This window comes from Colletotrichum abscissum, assembly GCF_030869225.1.
Source record: "Colletotrichum abscissum strain IMI 504890 chromosome Unknown Scaffold_6.1, whole genome shotgun sequence".
Lineage (NCBI taxonomy): Eukaryota > Fungi > Ascomycota > Sordariomycetes > Glomerellales > Glomerellaceae > Colletotrichum > Colletotrichum abscissum.
In genome coordinates, this window is record NW_026850503.1 from 73,297 (window position 1) to 89,048 (window position 15,752).

The 15,752-nt window shown below is 52.7% G+C and overlaps 8 protein-coding genes across 8 annotated transcripts; 3 read left to right on the forward strand and 5 right to left on the reverse strand.

Moving 5' to 3' along the window:
* Positions 1 to 198: 198 nt before the first annotated feature.
* Positions 199 to 492, reverse strand: CABS01_03063 (uncharacterized protein; the record flags this gene model as incomplete). Its single annotated transcript, XM_060536440.1, has 2 exons — positions 199 to 244; positions 302 to 492. 2 exons carry the CDS (start codon positions 490 to 492, stop codon positions 199 to 201), a joined length of 237 nt encoding a protein of 78 aa, XP_060392359.1.
* A 2,564-nt stretch (positions 493 to 3,056) lies between these two features.
* On the reverse strand, positions 3,057 to 4,739 carry CABS01_03064 (uncharacterized protein; the record flags this gene model as incomplete). Its single annotated transcript, XM_060536441.1, has 3 exons — positions 3,057 to 3,970; positions 4,027 to 4,309; positions 4,380 to 4,739. 3 exons carry the CDS (start codon positions 4,737 to 4,739, stop codon positions 3,057 to 3,059), a joined length of 1,557 nt encoding a protein of 518 aa, XP_060392360.1.
* Positions 4,740 to 6,763: 2,024 nt separating this feature from the next.
* On the forward strand, positions 6,764 to 7,653 carry CABS01_03065 (uncharacterized protein; the record flags this gene model as incomplete). Its single annotated transcript, XM_060536442.1, has 2 exons — positions 6,764 to 7,441; positions 7,597 to 7,653. 2 exons carry the CDS (start codon positions 6,764 to 6,766, stop codon positions 7,651 to 7,653), a joined length of 735 nt encoding a protein of 244 aa, XP_060392361.1.
* A 658-nt stretch (positions 7,654 to 8,311) lies between these two features.
* On the reverse strand, positions 8,312 to 8,714 carry CABS01_03066 (uncharacterized protein; the record flags this gene model as incomplete). Its single annotated transcript, XM_060536443.1, has 2 exons — positions 8,312 to 8,369; positions 8,443 to 8,714. The coding sequence occupies 2 exons, from the start codon at positions 8,712 to 8,714 to the stop codon at positions 8,312 to 8,314; spliced, it is 330 nt and encodes a 109-aa protein (XP_060392362.1).
* A 957-nt stretch (positions 8,715 to 9,671) lies between these two features.
* Positions 9,672 to 9,983, forward strand: CABS01_03067 (uncharacterized protein; the record flags this gene model as incomplete). Its single annotated transcript, XM_060536444.1, has 1 exon — positions 9,672 to 9,983. The coding sequence occupies one exon, from the start codon at positions 9,672 to 9,674 to the stop codon at positions 9,981 to 9,983; it is 312 nt and encodes a 103-aa protein (XP_060392363.1).
* Positions 9,984 to 11,344: 1,361 nt separating this feature from the next.
* On the reverse strand, positions 11,345 to 13,446 carry CABS01_03068 (uncharacterized protein; the record flags this gene model as incomplete). The annotated part of the gene is made up of 4 exons (XM_060536445.1): positions 11,345 to 11,767; positions 11,844 to 12,072; positions 12,147 to 12,211; positions 12,283 to 13,446. Coding segments are annotated over 4 exons (1,881 nt in total), but the record flags the coding sequence as incomplete, so codon positions are not given.
* Positions 13,447 to 13,917: 471 nt separating this feature from the next.
* Positions 13,918 to 14,133, forward strand: CABS01_03069 (uncharacterized protein; the record flags this gene model as incomplete). Its single annotated transcript, XM_060536446.1, has 1 exon — positions 13,918 to 14,133. The coding sequence occupies one exon, from the start codon at positions 13,918 to 13,920 to the stop codon at positions 14,131 to 14,133; it is 216 nt and encodes a 71-aa protein (XP_060392365.1).
* A 358-nt stretch (positions 14,134 to 14,491) lies between these two features.
* Positions 14,492 to 15,016, reverse strand: CABS01_03070 (uncharacterized protein; the record flags this gene model as incomplete). The annotated part of the gene is made up of 1 exon (XM_060536447.1): positions 14,492 to 15,016. The coding sequence occupies one exon, from the start codon at positions 15,014 to 15,016 to the stop codon at positions 14,492 to 14,494; it is 525 nt and encodes a 174-aa protein (XP_060392366.1).
* Between the last annotated feature and the right edge of the window lie 736 nt (positions 15,017 to 15,752).

The following is a 15,752-nucleotide window of genomic DNA, read 5'->3' on the forward strand; positions in this document are numbered from 1 at the left end:
AATAGACCTGACTCCATGACGGACTTGGTTACACAAGAATCTAATAATTCATTGAAGCTAGACCTTTCGCTCTCTCTCTAAGTCCAAACAAATGCTCCTTATAATCTTACAGTTTGGTCGCTTGCTATGCAATCTCTAATGCTCATTATGTTCCCACTCTCTTAGCCTACACTTATTCAACCGCTGATGTCTCTGAGTCTAGTTCGTGGCGCAAGCAGTGTACTTCTGAGCAGCATCCAGAGAGCTATTGCATAGTTAGTATCATTCTTCTTACATCAAGCGCTTCTTGACTCTGACTTACCAAGCGGTGATGCATGCGGCGTCCTTGTTGCACTTGTCAATGCAGGCAACCTGGTCGGCTGCTGTCTGTGTCTCGCAGGCGGCAATAGCACCGGGGTCCTTTCTGGCCTCAAGAGATGAGTCCATGGGAGATGTGGGTGCGGCGGCGACCATGGTGGCGGCGAAGATGGCGAAGACGGTGGAAAACTGCATGTTGGCGGTTGAAGGTGGTAAGTGTCGTAGGTATATAGGTTCTGCTTGATGCTTTTTCTCGAGTTGTGGTACTTCGTTGGTAGTTTTAAGGCTACTCAATGTTGATGTGTGGTATGCGTCTTTGTTGGAAGTTATAGTTATTTTGTTGTTGTGTGATTGTTTGATGCTGAGTAGAAACAAAGACCGGGGAGGAGGCGGGAATTCTACTCATCTATATAGATTTTCGCAAACCTCTCATGACCCAACATCCTTCAACTGCCTTACCGCGATCGACGCCCGTGTAGGAGAACGCTGGACTTGCAACCCTGCCTCTACAGGACGCATAGTCCATGCCGAGACCACCGCAGGGCTCAGCCGAATGCGTGGGTAAGTGTGTGTGCCGGACGTCACTTCACGGGAGACAGGGATATCTGACAGCAATGACAACCGCAATGATGTAATTCCCCGACCTCCCTCTCCCTCTTTCTCGCTCTCACTTCAAAGCTTCAAGATCGAAGTGGGGACCAACCGATTGCCTTCAGCTCTCCGTATTCGGATCCAGCTACGGTCGTCCGGGGTCTTCCCTTGGAAGGTCTCCCGATTTGCGTGCCGCCGACTCCGCCGGGTCCGGATCAATGACCTGCGGTTCCCTCCTACGTAGTAGTAAGCGAATACCTTCTCGCGATCGGCTTCCGTATTAGGCAACTAGAAGGAAGTTTGTTGGGTGTAAATCCATACAGGCGCTGTCTGGCAGTCCGTGCATAGCCTACCGATTACCTACCGCTATTCATGCAAAGACAGGAAACATCAGACGACACAACTTGCGGCTGGCACCTCGGCATATATTTCTTACTGCGGGTCGTTCTGTGACGTCGCGTGGGCTGGTTGAGTTATACTTGAGACGAAAGCGAGAAAAAAACGGCCAACTATAGCAAGAAGTCCCAGTATCCAAGTCGTCGGGCTTTACTTCCCATGGTCATGGTGGAGAACCACACAAACCACTGCCTCGGGTCAAGCCTTCTCGTGCGAACAGCTGAAAGTGGGAATTTCCCGACTTGAGTGGCTTCCCTATCCTGGGTTAGGTGACGTTGGGCAGAGAGGAAGACGCCGTTCAGATGAGTTTGTTCCGTTGTTGCGGCTTCTAGACCGGACCCCGTTGCGAACGACTACGTCGTGAGGCTTGTGGTGGCGGGGCGGTGACGTTTCTGTGAACTCTGTAAAGAGGGCTGGCTTAGTACCGGGCTATGTCTGTTGATTTGGGCCGAGGAGTGCGGGATCTGGACCGGCGCCGATGTAGTGTTAGTCGTGATGGCTATGATAGCATAGATCCGCGGCTACGAAGCGGTGTTGTAGACTCTATAGGTACTCTATTCCGAAAAGTTGCAGTAGAGCAGTGATTCTTGTTCTGACTGACCTTCTCATCATGACCCATTACATCAGCAATCACCAAGAATCCATGATATTCAGCTAATCAATCCCAAACTCGAATAACGCAGATCAGACCATACGTCGTCTTTACAACCCCTGACCTCTACTAAGTTAAGTAATCACCGGTAGAGAAAGCCTCACTAGCGGTTTCCGGAAGTGACTACGAGCAGTGGAGCGTACCGCAGGGTTAGTCTTCCGATCCAGAGAAAAATACGCATAACGTTTAAAGTTACCGGGGACGATTCCCGAGTCTTCCACGGCCCATATACGTTTCAATGCGCACCCCGGCCACGTCCCCTACTCCGAGGTGCCAAGAATTTATGGACCGCATCCGTTGAGTCCGGAGTACATGTGATCGTCCGCTTCGTCCGGGGTCCATGTGCCCAAAGGTAATCCGGCGGTGCGGAGGACGGTATGACGGATATGACGCTATATGTATGATGTGGAGGACGAAGGGTAGCATGACGTATCTAATGTAACGACAACCTCAGCTTCAGAGGAAATACTAAGAGACCTGGGTTTGTCGATCAGTTTGAAGACTTATTGCAGCAAGCGTTAGCTAAATGATGACATGGCAATATTCGAGAGCCTTCGAAAGGAGCTTTGAGGTCAGGAAGAAAGCCCATGATCATAAGTCAAAAGATTGGTGACCTGGACTGACATACCACTGAGCCAGGTGACCATAGATCCACAAACATGTATTGGAACACTGCCCTCGGTTACATGGAGCCTCCAAGATTGACAGAATAGTCCAGAACAACTCTCGCTGCTTACTTGACACCTTTCACACGAAGAAGGGCTAAGAAGGTAATCCTTTGTTTGAAATGTTATGATGTTTGTAATGTTTGCTGACAATCCAGGGCCGATCCGTCTCGACAGGCCAGCCGAGCTATGACTGATAACATTAAACTGGTAAGTATTTAGTAAAAAATATAATGGTATGTGCCGATTAAGTGGTCACCAAGTTGGCGTGACGTCTTTCAATCTCGCCTCCCCCACTAAATTCGCATATGCTCTGCTATCAAGCGTCGTAAATGCCAGAAAATACCGCGCCGCCTGCCCGCACAACGCCCGAAAACAGGGATATTCAACTTCGTCTACCTTCGCTCCTTTTTATGAATGTAATGCTGTTTTTCCTTTCTTTCTTTGCTTACTGGCTAGTCGCGTCCTGATTCGCGTCCAGAGTCGGAAGCGTAGTCGTCGACGAGGCTTTGCATCTCAACGTCGTGTATCCTGCGATTCTGGATGCGCTTCTCCATGGGCTCTGCTTGTTCAAGAGAACCACGACGGCCCCAGTTGCGAGGTTGGCGCTTGAGGAAGGCACCGACGGAGCCCAGGTAGCCCTCGTGACGGAGGAAGTAGGCCTGCTTCTTGCCTTGAGACCAGAACTTGATGGCGTAGCTGAGGGTATTGATCGTTTGCCTATGCCCGCGAATGAAGGAACCTCCAAAGTAGATGTGGTCCAGGTTGTGGATTTGAGATTGGAGGAAGGCGATCTGGCCAATGTTGTTGGATATCGCATATAGCAGCGAACGCGAGACATCTGCCCCAGAGAAGGGCTCTTCTGAGGAGTGCTCTGCTGCTCCCTGAGGGCCATCTTCAGCTGAGGCTTCCGGTGGCGGAGATGTGTTCTTGTTATCGCCATTGTGCAGTCCACCGTGGTCTTCCGCTTCATTCTCGGCTGTGCGCTTCATGCGGAAGACCTTGCCAAACGACGATGCAATTGTGGTGCTCTTGAGGCCAATTTTGCCGTAGTCTCCCCCGTAGATGTCGCCAACAAGCATGTCGACTTTGGCATTATCCCCCCGCTCTGACAGGTCGAGCATCTCATCAAAAGTGCGAGCGCCTGTCAGGAGGGAGAGCAGGCCCCAAAGCGTACCACCGCCGAGCGAGGTTCCGCCTACACGTTGGTATTGGCGGGGTCCGGAGACCTTTAGCATCGAGACGCCAGAACCTATGTTGACGAGGAGGTAGGGGTAAATGTTTTCTGAAGGTGAGACAAAGTGCATGGGGTCGGTTTCGCTGTACGTGAAGACTTCGCGGGGTATCTCGGTAATGAAGAAGTCGAGGCCTTGGAGGTACGTTAGCAACCGTCGAGCATGCGCCGAGGGGTTTGCGAGAACTTACCAATTATCAAACATTCCATCTCTTCCTCGCGCAACACATCTACGCCCAGGACATCCCGCATCTTGTCGTAGAACTTGAAAGCGCCGCCTCCCGTCGCCATAACGCTCAATTCGTTCGGTTGAGAGCCATTGAGGGTCTGCTGCTTGTCCTTAAGGTGGCGCATGAACTCAATGCAGTCGTCGATGCGATCGGTCTCGAAATTGAGAAAGTTGAGACGACCGCCGGGCTCAGTGGAGTGCGCCTCGCGCGTAAAGTAGACGAGCTTGATCAAGGAGCCGCCAATCTGCGCAAACAAGGGGATTAGCAACTCGACAAGAAGGGGAAGCAGGTAAGGGCAGGAGGGAGTCGCATACGTCAACGGCGATATGGCTCACGACGGCATGGTGGTTGGGCAGGCGAATATCGCTCGTCTCGTGGTGGGTCGGGGAACCTCGGCCATTGCTCCTCGGAGAACTCGAGTCCGGATCGACGATGAAGGCGCCCTTGACATTGATGCGGACGGAGCCCGGCCGGATTATGGTGTTGTCGATTTCCTCGGTGCTCGTCATTGTCCGGGCTCTGGTGCGGATGTCGGCGCCGGCCAAGACTACAGGCTCGGAGGGGTTGTGTTCGCTGTTGATGGTGTTGTTGAGAGTGTTGTCGAGAGTGTTGTCGTTGTCTTCGGGTCTGGAATCATCTATGGCAGAGCCTCCATGATCAGGCGCGGGGCACATGCTCGGTCTTTATTTGGAAGTGTGTGTGGTCGTCCGGCGCGCGGAGGGCCAGACGGAAGGAGAGAGGTCGGGTGGCTTGGGACGGCGCAAGTCATGAACTTGGGAAGGGTCCAAGAGCTATGTTCGTAGCCGTTCGCGAGGAGCACGGAGGACGGGCTGGGGAGGTTGCGTCGGACGGTGTTGCGGTTATTCGGTGCTGGACTGGTGTCGGCGCAGGGTTCGCCTTGCGCTGGGCGTCAGTTCGCTTCGGAGTTGAAGGAGGGGGGAGAGAAGCTCGGCGGAGGGCAGAGAGAGGAGTGTTTGTCGAGGGCTTTGGGATTGTGGAACGCACTCGACGAATTTCAGTTGAACGTGACTAGGACCCTGGGCCGATAAAGCTGCAAGGCAAGTGATACCTCACAATTTATTAGTACCTCAAGTTACCCCCCTCCTTTTCTTCCCCCTTCAGCGACAAAATGCGCGCGCGACCCCCGCGTCGTATCTCCGGAAGGTTCGTTATCGATAAGCGGCAGGTCAGATGTACTATTTCCTATCTGGGCAAGTGCCTAGGCACTTTCTGGGGATTCGGCTAACGGAGCTATGACCTAGGTACTTACCTTAGGGGCTTTACCAAGGTCCCTTCCCCTACTAAAATATCCGTCAACCTCTCAAGGTTGGGAAGTTCCAAGTTCAGTGGAGGTGGGTTGTTGAGGTCCCCAATGCCGCTGGACCGAGGCTTTCGGGGTACCTCAAGGTAGGTAATCAATCGCCAATGAAGCCCATCCCCTCATCATCGTGTAGCCATACTTCCTTTTCTCCGCAAGAATTCGGAAATGGACATGGACGTCGTCATTCGTGCGACGTTACCTCTAGCTTCTTCGGCAGCCATGCAGAAGACCTTGTCAACCAATCCGGCAGCCGACCCGATTGTGCCGCCGGCCGTCGGTGTGGCTGTCGTTGTGTTCTAGGTAAGCCAATCGACTGCGACCAACTGTAATCCTGAGATTGCCGTAGGTTCGATCAATACCTATCAAGCCTCGACCTGCATTTCATCTTGGCCGCGCTAGGTACTCCCAACGGGTTCTTCTCAGCATCACATGCCACTAGCCTAGTGCAGCTCAATTGCCATAGCTCTCCAAAGTCGAGAAAGAAGCTCACATAAGTCTCACTGTCAGCAACCATCTCGAATTCGGTCTTGGGCCCGAGCCATGGGATGCCGCCACGCCATTTGACCAGCCGTGCGATTACTATCCAGATGAACACCAGCTCAGGTAATCCACCGGGAAGGATTTGTCCTAGCGCCGAAATCATAGATAGCCGCTCACAGCGCACAGGACTTGGCTCGTCAGTGTGTAATCTTCAAGGTATTTAGGTAGCTACTAACTCATTTCACTCTATGTAAGCATGCCAGGAAATAGCACTTGGATAAGCTATGTTTTGGTATTGTCTGTCTCCTCATCAGTGACCTCTGCACTCATAATGATAGGAGGAAGATTCCCCTCGGTTTTAGTGCCAACGGGCAACCCCGTCAGCGAGCTACCGGCCGGACGGCAGATGGGCCCACAAAAACACGGCGTCATTTGACATTGGGTCCGGTAACCCCCGATTCAAGGGAAGACGAACAGGAGCCAAATTGAACAAAGAACTCAGAACCACCCAGAGGTACCCCTTCGTTTCAAACTTACTCACCAATTGAACATGCCTCTTCAGATACTACTGACTAAAGATGTTGTCCCTGAACAGCGGCCGGGTCTCACAGTCCGCCCAGTTTTACGCACTTCTCGCGGTGTCAATGAGCAAAGGTGAAGCGGCCCGCCCCTCACCTCTTAAATCAGACCCATCTACCTTGGATGTCCTCTAGCGTGGCTGGAATGTGTCTGCTCGAAAATACAACGGTCAGTCTTGCCATGATCTTCTCAAGGACCGTCGCCAGTCTCTAGCTCGTTCAAGAAATATCTTCATCGAGAGTGACTCAAAGATTTCCGAGGATGAGTTTTCCACACTCGTTTCCTCAAAACGATGGCCGTGCTCCGTCACACACCACAATGCCTCAGAGCCATCGCCTACAGAATTCATTCACACCTCTTAAGGACCGTCTGTCGTCTCAGCTCCAGGGACCTCCGATGAATACGTCGCAATTCGACTCTCAGGCACATCCTATGAGTCTCCATATTCTTCATCCCCAGACTGATCCCCGCTACGTGGTCCCGCCTGACTACACTATACCCAACGTACCACCTGGGCATCCTCAAGATTATTACCAAAGCCAGGGACCTAAGCCAATCTTCCAACCTCATGGGCCAAATTTTCGCACAGAGTCAGCCCAAGAACCTCTACTATTTGAAAGGCCACCCCCAGATCAATATGCAAGTAACAAATACGAGGACGCAGTATATTTTGATGAAAGGGAGAACGACTTCCTGAACGATGACAGAGGCACCGGATCTGCCATAGGCGACTTCCAATACACCAACGACTGGGCCCAGAATAGACTGAGAAACCCGCCGGAGCGGTCTGGTCAGAGTTCTCGAGACTACCCAAGGAAATCGAGGGGCTTTGAGCACGATGACCCTCGAGATCGCGCCATGAGCAGCGAGAAGGGACCTCTTTGGAGTTACCGAGACATCAGCCGGACAGGGTTGGACACAGCAGAAGGATGGCGGCAGCAGGCGAGTTTTGGCGCGCCTCAAACTAGGGAAGAAAGGCATTCCGAACAAAAGCAGGTGCTAAGTTCTGAAAAAGGTGGTGGAGGCCAGGAAATAGCAATGGATTTAGGAAGAGAAAGGCGTTTTCAAGGAGAGATGGGGAGAATTTCCCAAGAACAATGCAGAGGCGCTCGAGGGTCACGCCTTTCGGAATGGGCCTCCTCTGTTACTAGGCCGACGGCTCCCAGGCGACGCGGTTCAGGGTCAAGCCGCTCGACTTCACCCGATGAAGCCATTGATAATTATCAGCGGGAGCCTGTCGCTTAGAAGAAAAGCAGCGTTTGCCAGAGCTTCCGCCATGACAGAGGGAAGCCTTGAGTCATGTTCAAGAGCAATTCGAGGGCTGTCCAAAGACGAATTATACCTCCTAGAAGTCTACGAATTCGCGGCGAGGTGGGTCCGTTGCTTCATATAGCATCTATATAGCAATTCACAACACATTAACGCGTAGTGCAAGCTCTTTCGATGCTGACAGTACTATCGGGCTGCCTTGGTCATTGGCTGCTGAGCCTGTCTCGACAAGTATGGAGATAGTTATTCGTGGCGAAGGCTTGTCAGAGACGTGTAAATAGGAACAAAAGAACGACTACTGATACTCAACTTCTGAACTAGGGGTGGAACTCATGACAACGACAGGGCCCTCGAATCCACGACTACCTCTCGGATGTCGAGCATCACTCTGAGAACAACTATGAAAATTTCCGTCTACATCGGGATTTATCTTGAGCTGGTTCAAGAGCCACCGTTCGTAGCGTATCTCAAGGGGTTCTACTGAAGCTAGGAGTGACACTGTCTACAAGCGATTACTCGTTATACGCCTCGCTTTGCTTAGGAGCCGCACCACTATATTAAAGGCCAAGTCCTCAAACTTGATCTCAAGGCTTGATATTATATCGACTGAGCGTGATGTATCACAGGCTTCTGCTCTTCGCAAAAAGGCTCGGCCCTATAGACTCGAGAAAGCTAAGGTTAGCGCCATGGTTGAATGTCTATTCACAGGCTTCTCACTACTTGCTTACTCTTGAGTCACAGCCGCATCGTTGAACATGGAACATGGTGCTATATGTGGAATCATCTGAGCAGAAGTAGGATAACCGCCTGAATTTTGCAGTGGTCTATTGGGGATCTTGAGATCCAGTGATTTGGTTCCTCTATAGCGTCCTTTGAACTCGGGTCCAGGGACCCCCGGCGCAGTGACTCGCGACCCCAAAGGCCACGAACGAGAATCAGTATGGACAAAGGACTGAGGTCCACCCAAAACACACCTGAATTCAGGCGGCCAAGACATCATAGCCGGCAAAGCATTCGGCCAAAAAGGCTTTACCTGAACAGGAGTCGAGGCCGATTTTTATGCTCTCAAGTACCCCTCATGTTGTTCAAATACTAAAGAGTGAACAAGTGTCTTTGATGCATGGACTTGAATAGACATCTATATAAAGTTATTACAAAGTGGTATGTTGAGGGTGATATGAATAATCTTGTTGAGAACTGGACAGGAATCGTCAGAACTGCAATCGTTTGCAAGAAACATCTTCATCGTCAGCGGCATAATATAGTATCATAAGGATGAATTCACCACTTCGAGGTGAAACTGGCTCTACCAAGTACCCTGTCTACCACCACTGCAACAAAAAAAACTGCCCTCACAAATCTCATTTGGGAGACCCGAGTTCAACATACAACGGACGGCCGCACTGCAATGGACGAGCTTCAGGTTGCGAGCACCCAGACCATTTCAGCCCCGAAGAACTCGAGCAGCGAGTACGTGAACATGCATCGAATCCGGTGATACTGAATGACGAGGGTGTCCCGGAAGACATGTTACCAAAGGTCCAATCCAGAAGCCGGGCTCGAATCGCCACGAGAACACACATGAAGGATCAGCCAATGTCGGCAGCCGGCTTACAAGAGTATCGAGAGATACACCCCTATGCATTGAGAAGAGAACCAACTTGGGATACTAGACTGAACCAAGGATTTGTCTCACACGATACGCCTGAATTCCCACACCATATGCCTGGTCTCCCGCACCAGATGCCTGGACTCCCACACCATATGCCTGGACTCCCACACCATATGCCTGGTATCCCGATGAGCACGATGCGAGATGATGCCCCACCAATGACAGGCTACGTATGGGCCCGGAATAGTCAGAATTTTCCGAATCAAGGACATTCGAATGTATATGCCCCATACAGAAGGGGCCGCGTAGAGTCTCTAGGGAGCCAGAACTCTCAGACTCCCCCGAATGATCATCGCCATTCACAATCGTACCCCGAAGAGGAGTATGAACCGGTTCCAAGGAACCAAAGTGTTCCGCATCGCCCGAATCAGGGATTCCAACCGCCTCCAACCCAACACTACGATACACGACAGCATGCACAGAAAGGACAGCGTAGGCAGAAAAGCAGATCGGATTCAACAGGACAGAATAGTCAGGTTTTCGAGGATCCGGCATCCTGGCCGCCTGGGACTCAAGATCCATATTCGGAATCGCGCGAATCGGGCCGGCAACCTCGGCCAGAATATGATGGAGGCGATGGAGGAACAAGGGCCCTAAGACGCCGGCCGAGAGTTCGCCATGGGGAAAACTTGCAGATACGCGAGATGAGCCCTGGGAGCATGGTAAACGGAGAGGTGATTAGAGGAGAAGTAAGCACGGTATCAAGTCGCCCACCCCGGTAATATGTATTATCTTGGGGCTGGCCCAGATTAGCACCTCATTCAAGATAGCCAATACCAAGACGTTGAAGTTATTAGTTAATGCGAATATTCTTGTCCAAACTCTGGCATTAAAGCCGTCGAGTTTATATTCCTAGATGCTTGCAAATCAGCCCGGGTTCACCTCGCTTATCGTATCCCTTTGCAGACTTGCAAGATTGAGCAAAGCCGCAAGACCGATGTATAGTGAGTGTTAATTTGCGGGCAATGGAGCTTTCCTGAGATGCTTTCTCGTATCGTAGCCATTGCCTCTTCTGCTTTTCCGCAACATTGTTGAGGTTGAGATTGGTGGAGCCTGCGAAGTTTTGATGAGGCATTCTACTCAGCTCACATGTCACCATTCCAGCCGGCCGCATCGTTCGCCGAGATATCGACTTCGCAAAGTGTAGAAGCGGACGACCTAGTTGGAACAAGCAGGGGCAATAGTCAGTCTGCTCTGACTCCTTTCCCAAAAAGAAACTTCGACACCTGAATCATATCACTGATTTTCTACCTCTCTATCACAAGGCTCCCTCGTCTACTGAGTCCTTTCTCAATTCGACCGAATCATTCCATAGTGCAAACCGGGCCATGCCGACAGCCAAGGCAAATCAAGCCTCTGACCTCTCCTAAAGTACAAACTTCTCCTTCCCCCAAGGAAGAAACCTTCCTGTTGGTACCTCCCATCGAAACCCCGCTCCGTCCTAATGCTCATGAAGGGTATTTCCAAAAGTCTCCCCATCGAAAAAGATGCCTCCGCAGAATACTTCAAAACGCCGGAGCCCCCTCTCTTTCGCCGTGAGAGCCAAGAGAAAAAGATAGAGAGCCTAATAGCTCTTTCCGAACACCTCATAATTTCAATAAAGAAATCCCCTTTTCCACTTTCATGAAGCCGGTAATGTAAAGAAGAAGAAGATGATGATACGCCCCTGAAGTCCATGGTAAAATGCACCCTTTCGTCGCGGCCTAACAGCCTTGGGTATGCTCCGTCCGTTCCATCGTCTAAAGAGCAAGTTGCGAAACCCTTGCTGGGTTGAAGATACTGTCGTCTGTTTTCTGTTGTCTGTTGTCGGTCATTACAAAGCATCAAGTCGTGATACGCCCCTCCTCTGTCCTTCTCGTCCCCTACTCAAGTCGTGCATGTTGTTTGAGCCAACAACCGTTTTCAAATAGAGGTACAATGGTGATTTTCTCCATAAGCCGATGAAGCGAAATCCCATCTCAACGCCATAGGAAATCTGACGGCTTCACCGGCCTTCCCGTAGCATGCGAGATAATCCTCACATTCTCGCACGCATCCTCAAAGTCGTCGTCCATGTTGTACTCGCGGTAATACCACCCGCCTGTCCGCGGATCCCAGAAGTCCCGTCGGTGCAGCTCGGGCGTGTGAAGGCCTAGATACGACATCCACTGCGTGTGCTCGCGCAGGATGGCCGGGCTACTGACGTCCTCTGGCCCGAGGACGGTGTTGATGGGCTGGGAGATGGATTTCTGCCCGCGGGCGTCGCGGTCGTTGAACATGAGCATCAGGCGGGAGGCGATTTCCTTGTCGATTGCGCTGAGGGGTTGGCCGTGCTCGATGCGAGCTGCTAGGGATGTCAAGTAGGATTTGTGTCCGTTCTTTCTTGGAGAATGGAGATGGGCCTGATAGTTTGTTAGACCTTTTTCCTTGGGTTCAAAGATGGTGCGCGTTAGTGGGCGTCATCGGCTGTCCTCATACCTTCATCTCTCGCCGGGTGTCCGTAAGGAACGGGCAGTTGTCCATGATGCACCGATAAATCTCCTTGAGGTAGCCCGGCTCGGCCACCGGGGGCGGACAACAGTGGGTCGTTGGCTGCGAGTCCGGCAAGAAAGACACCGGCCGGCACTTTTGACAAAGGCCCCGGACGCACGGCTCGTTTCCAGGTCCTTCATGATCGAGGTAGTAGTGTAACTGGGGGTCCCCGGTACTGTCAACTCATAAAGTTCACCTTAAAAGACGGGTTCGTCTTAAACCCAAAACGGCGCGCATCATAGAACGTACCTCTGAGCATCCCGGCCGAGAGAATCCGGGATCCCTCCGTGTATCTGCCGGATTTGGCTGCGCATCTTGTAAGCGTGTGTTGCTCTCACACGGACATTATGTGAATAGGGGCCGAATATGTTAAGGCGGCACGTACTATCCTTAGTTCAATCCGGTCCTTTTGACTGACATCGCCCCGAATCACCTTGGCGGGCAGAGGCATGGCGTTCCATCGCAGACAACACATGGAACAGACGTACTTCCTCGGCCACCCAAAGTTCCCCTGCGCGTCCGCCACGGCCTCTGATTCCTGACACCGCCACCCAATGCCGTTACCGTACTCGTGGCGGCTGCCCGAGAGGCCGTAGTAGTCGATACTCCATCCGGTCTGGATCTGGTCCCCGTTGGCCACGGACCGCGATCCGTCCACCTCCGTCGGCAGAGAAAACTCCTGTGGCGCCGGACGGCCCACGGCGTTGCCGAGATAAAACCCCGTGTCACCGTCTACGCGAACGAGAACGTGACGCGGCTGCGAGGGCTCGGCGGCAGAGAGGTCGAACGGGTTGATGATCCCGGCAGGCGGACCCGGAGCAGACGGCTGTTGAGCCGCTGGTGCGGGATATGTGCCGTCGTTGGTACCGCCTTGGCTGCTGTGAATATCCCCGCTGCCGTTGCCGCCGCCGTGGCCGGCGCTTGCTGCACCTCCTCGCGTGATGGCCGCAGAGGCCGGACCACCAGTGACATCCGGTGCTTTACCGAAGCGGGGAGGTCCCGTGCCTTGGCGGCTGCTACTGCTAATACCACTGCCGCCGCCGTGGCTGTTGTGCGATGGTATCAAAGAAGCAGCAACTCCAGGCGGCTCTCGTTCTTGTGGCTGGGCCTGAACGGCAGCCGGGCGTGTCGGTGGCCATTGTGGGCTATACATGAGAGACCCATGATGTGGCGAGGGAAACGGATGGAAATCACCTCCCCCGAGAGAATTCTGATGCCCGACGAATCGATTGGAGACTGTCAGGCTCATGTTACGCGGGGGGAAAGATGTTGTGCTCCTGGAGGGTGCTTGAAGTAAAAAAGGCGGCAGAGCCGGGGACGAAAAGGACCCCAAATTGTCTGGTCTGGTCTGGCCTGGTTGTGCTTCGTTTCCTGGGTTCCTGGTTCCTGGGTTCTGGTTTCCTGTTGTCCTGGGGCGTTTACGTATCTGACAGCTTGTTCTTCTCACGGGATCTTCAGCTGTGAAAGTGATTTGATTGATGCTGCTGATGCTGGCCTGCTGCTTGCCCACGGGTAACTGCAGATGGTAAAGGGAACACAAAGTACGGAGAGAGGCGAAGAGAAGGGACGGGCGGAAGCGAGTCGGGTCATGTACGATGGAGCGGAGAGATAGATCTCAGACAATCAACGCGTGCTGGGAGTGGATGGAAGTTGTGTACAGAGTTGTACAAAGAGTTGAGCGGAAGTGAATGCAGTGAAGAAAGGACGGGAGATGTAGGAGGAGATTCTGATTGAATGACACCCCCCCTGCGCTCACGATATTCTGGTTCACTGGGCTGGACGTCTTCCGACGCTGGGCTGGGCATCGGGGGATCGGGGGGGAATCCCTCAAGAATCAAGGTACCATCCAATGAACCCAATCGCAATTCCCCAGTACCACCAGTACCAGCCCTCGGTCACCCAGCGGTTTTTTTCTCGCTGGTTGCTCACCTGAATCAAAAAGAAAAAGAAGGGCAAGGCGAGAAACTACCCCCCAGGGTGGCTGGCCCTAGTCTCAGAGTATCGCGAGAAGGAAAAAGCAATGCGCGTTACGGATGGATACCTAGTGTACGCAGTACATACACACTCTGTCTCTCAAAGTCTCTGTGTGGCCCCCATCGCCCTTTCAGTAAGTATATCTCCCTCTCCGCCTTGTCATCGTTCGCTCAACGCGTCCTTTGACGGCCCTGTCGCTACCCAGGCACACATACACACGCACTATACTGCGTACGTCTGCGCCTTGCAACGTGACTGGTGAACCTGGGGCGGGTTCCAGCGGACGGAAGATGCCCAATTTCTGCAGACCGACGCGTAGGCGTAGCGGATGCGCAGGAGAGCCAGACCCGGCTACGGGTACGTATCCGTACGTACGACACAATGATAGCGTGCAGTAGATAATCTTGGGAAGACTGCCAAACTGGAGCCCAAAAAGTCCAAAGTGGCCGGGGTCAGGGAGAGGAGCCAGGGGACCAAAGGCAAGGATCAAGTGAACAGCCAGGGGTTGGGAAGGGGAGGGGGGTGATCCGGGAGAGGAGGGGGGAGGGGAGCAGCAGCGGGCGGTTGGGCCAGGGCCGAGATCGATTCGATATGAGTGAACCTTCTTTTGCAGTGCTATCTCATTCTCCAGTGTTGTGTCCGTACGGATACCCAAAGGATAAGATCCGAGGCTGGACTCCTATGTCATAGTACGGATACAGCAGACATATTACTATGTATAGGTATAGGTAGGGCTCGCTCTCGGCACGGGAAGGCAGGACAGGATGCTGCCGGGTTGCGTTGTGAAAGGTATGCTGCAGGTCATCAAACATCATCAGACGAGGCGGAAAGGGCCTGGGCCAACACGGCCACCACCTACGGATACATAATACGGATACACATTGGGCGCAACCTCGTGGCTCCCAGGTTGGGTTCCATGCTTCCCTCAAGAGAGACATCATCGCGGGTACATATCTGTTGCCTTGCACCTGGATGAGCATCAAGACATCCCCGACACCCCTGTTTGCGCGCGTGTATGTCGTGGGTGTCATGCCGCTGCCACAATCTGCATCTGCAGCGTGCGCTGATGTGCTGCGCGCGTTGCGTGCTGCTGCGGCTTGGCTTTTTTTTGTCCAGACTCCGCTTCGATGTGCTGTCAGTGTCATACTAATCGTCACTCTTACACATGCGCAGACACCCACGCAGAGTACTTGTGTATGCGTACCCAAAGTAGTTGCGTAGGTACTCAAGTAGGCATCTGTATCTGCGGTTGAGAACACGAAGAAACGCCTCCCCCGGTACGGACGTATGCAGAAGGAAAAAGATAGATGAGTTGCAGATTCCCTCTGAGACTTGTGTCTCGTTCAGCATGACCAGCAGCATCTCAGCAAGCCCCCCCCGGCCTCACGTTGGGATTGGTTCGGCACGAGGAGACCCCTCTTTCCCAGGGATTGCTTATATTCCCGTGTACTTATTTGCACAGTACCCGTATAAGTTGTCAGTGGTTTGTTTAGTTTTGTGTGGTTGATGTCGAAAAAACATGACGCCCTATCCGCAACTGGGACCCTAATCCGCGGCACTAAGATAAAATCCACAACTCTCCGATCGATAGACGAAGCAAGACTTGTCAAAAAGTCGATAGTCGACAGGAGGAGCTCCAGGGACAGGCCTCCAAGACGTCTACCTATGGGCAAAGATCCGGGGAAGACGGACCAATAGGCGATGCGTCGAGTGGCGTAAAAGGAGGTGCTGCATCTCGCTCTAAGAAGCGGTTTAGCAGGTTTTGGCCTAGTTGTGGAGAGTCTGTTTTTGCTTTTTCCCAAAGTATTTGCCCCTCATCAACAAGTCAACCTCCTTCGGGCCCATTCCCGCTGGAATATGGATCCGCGATGAATACAAATC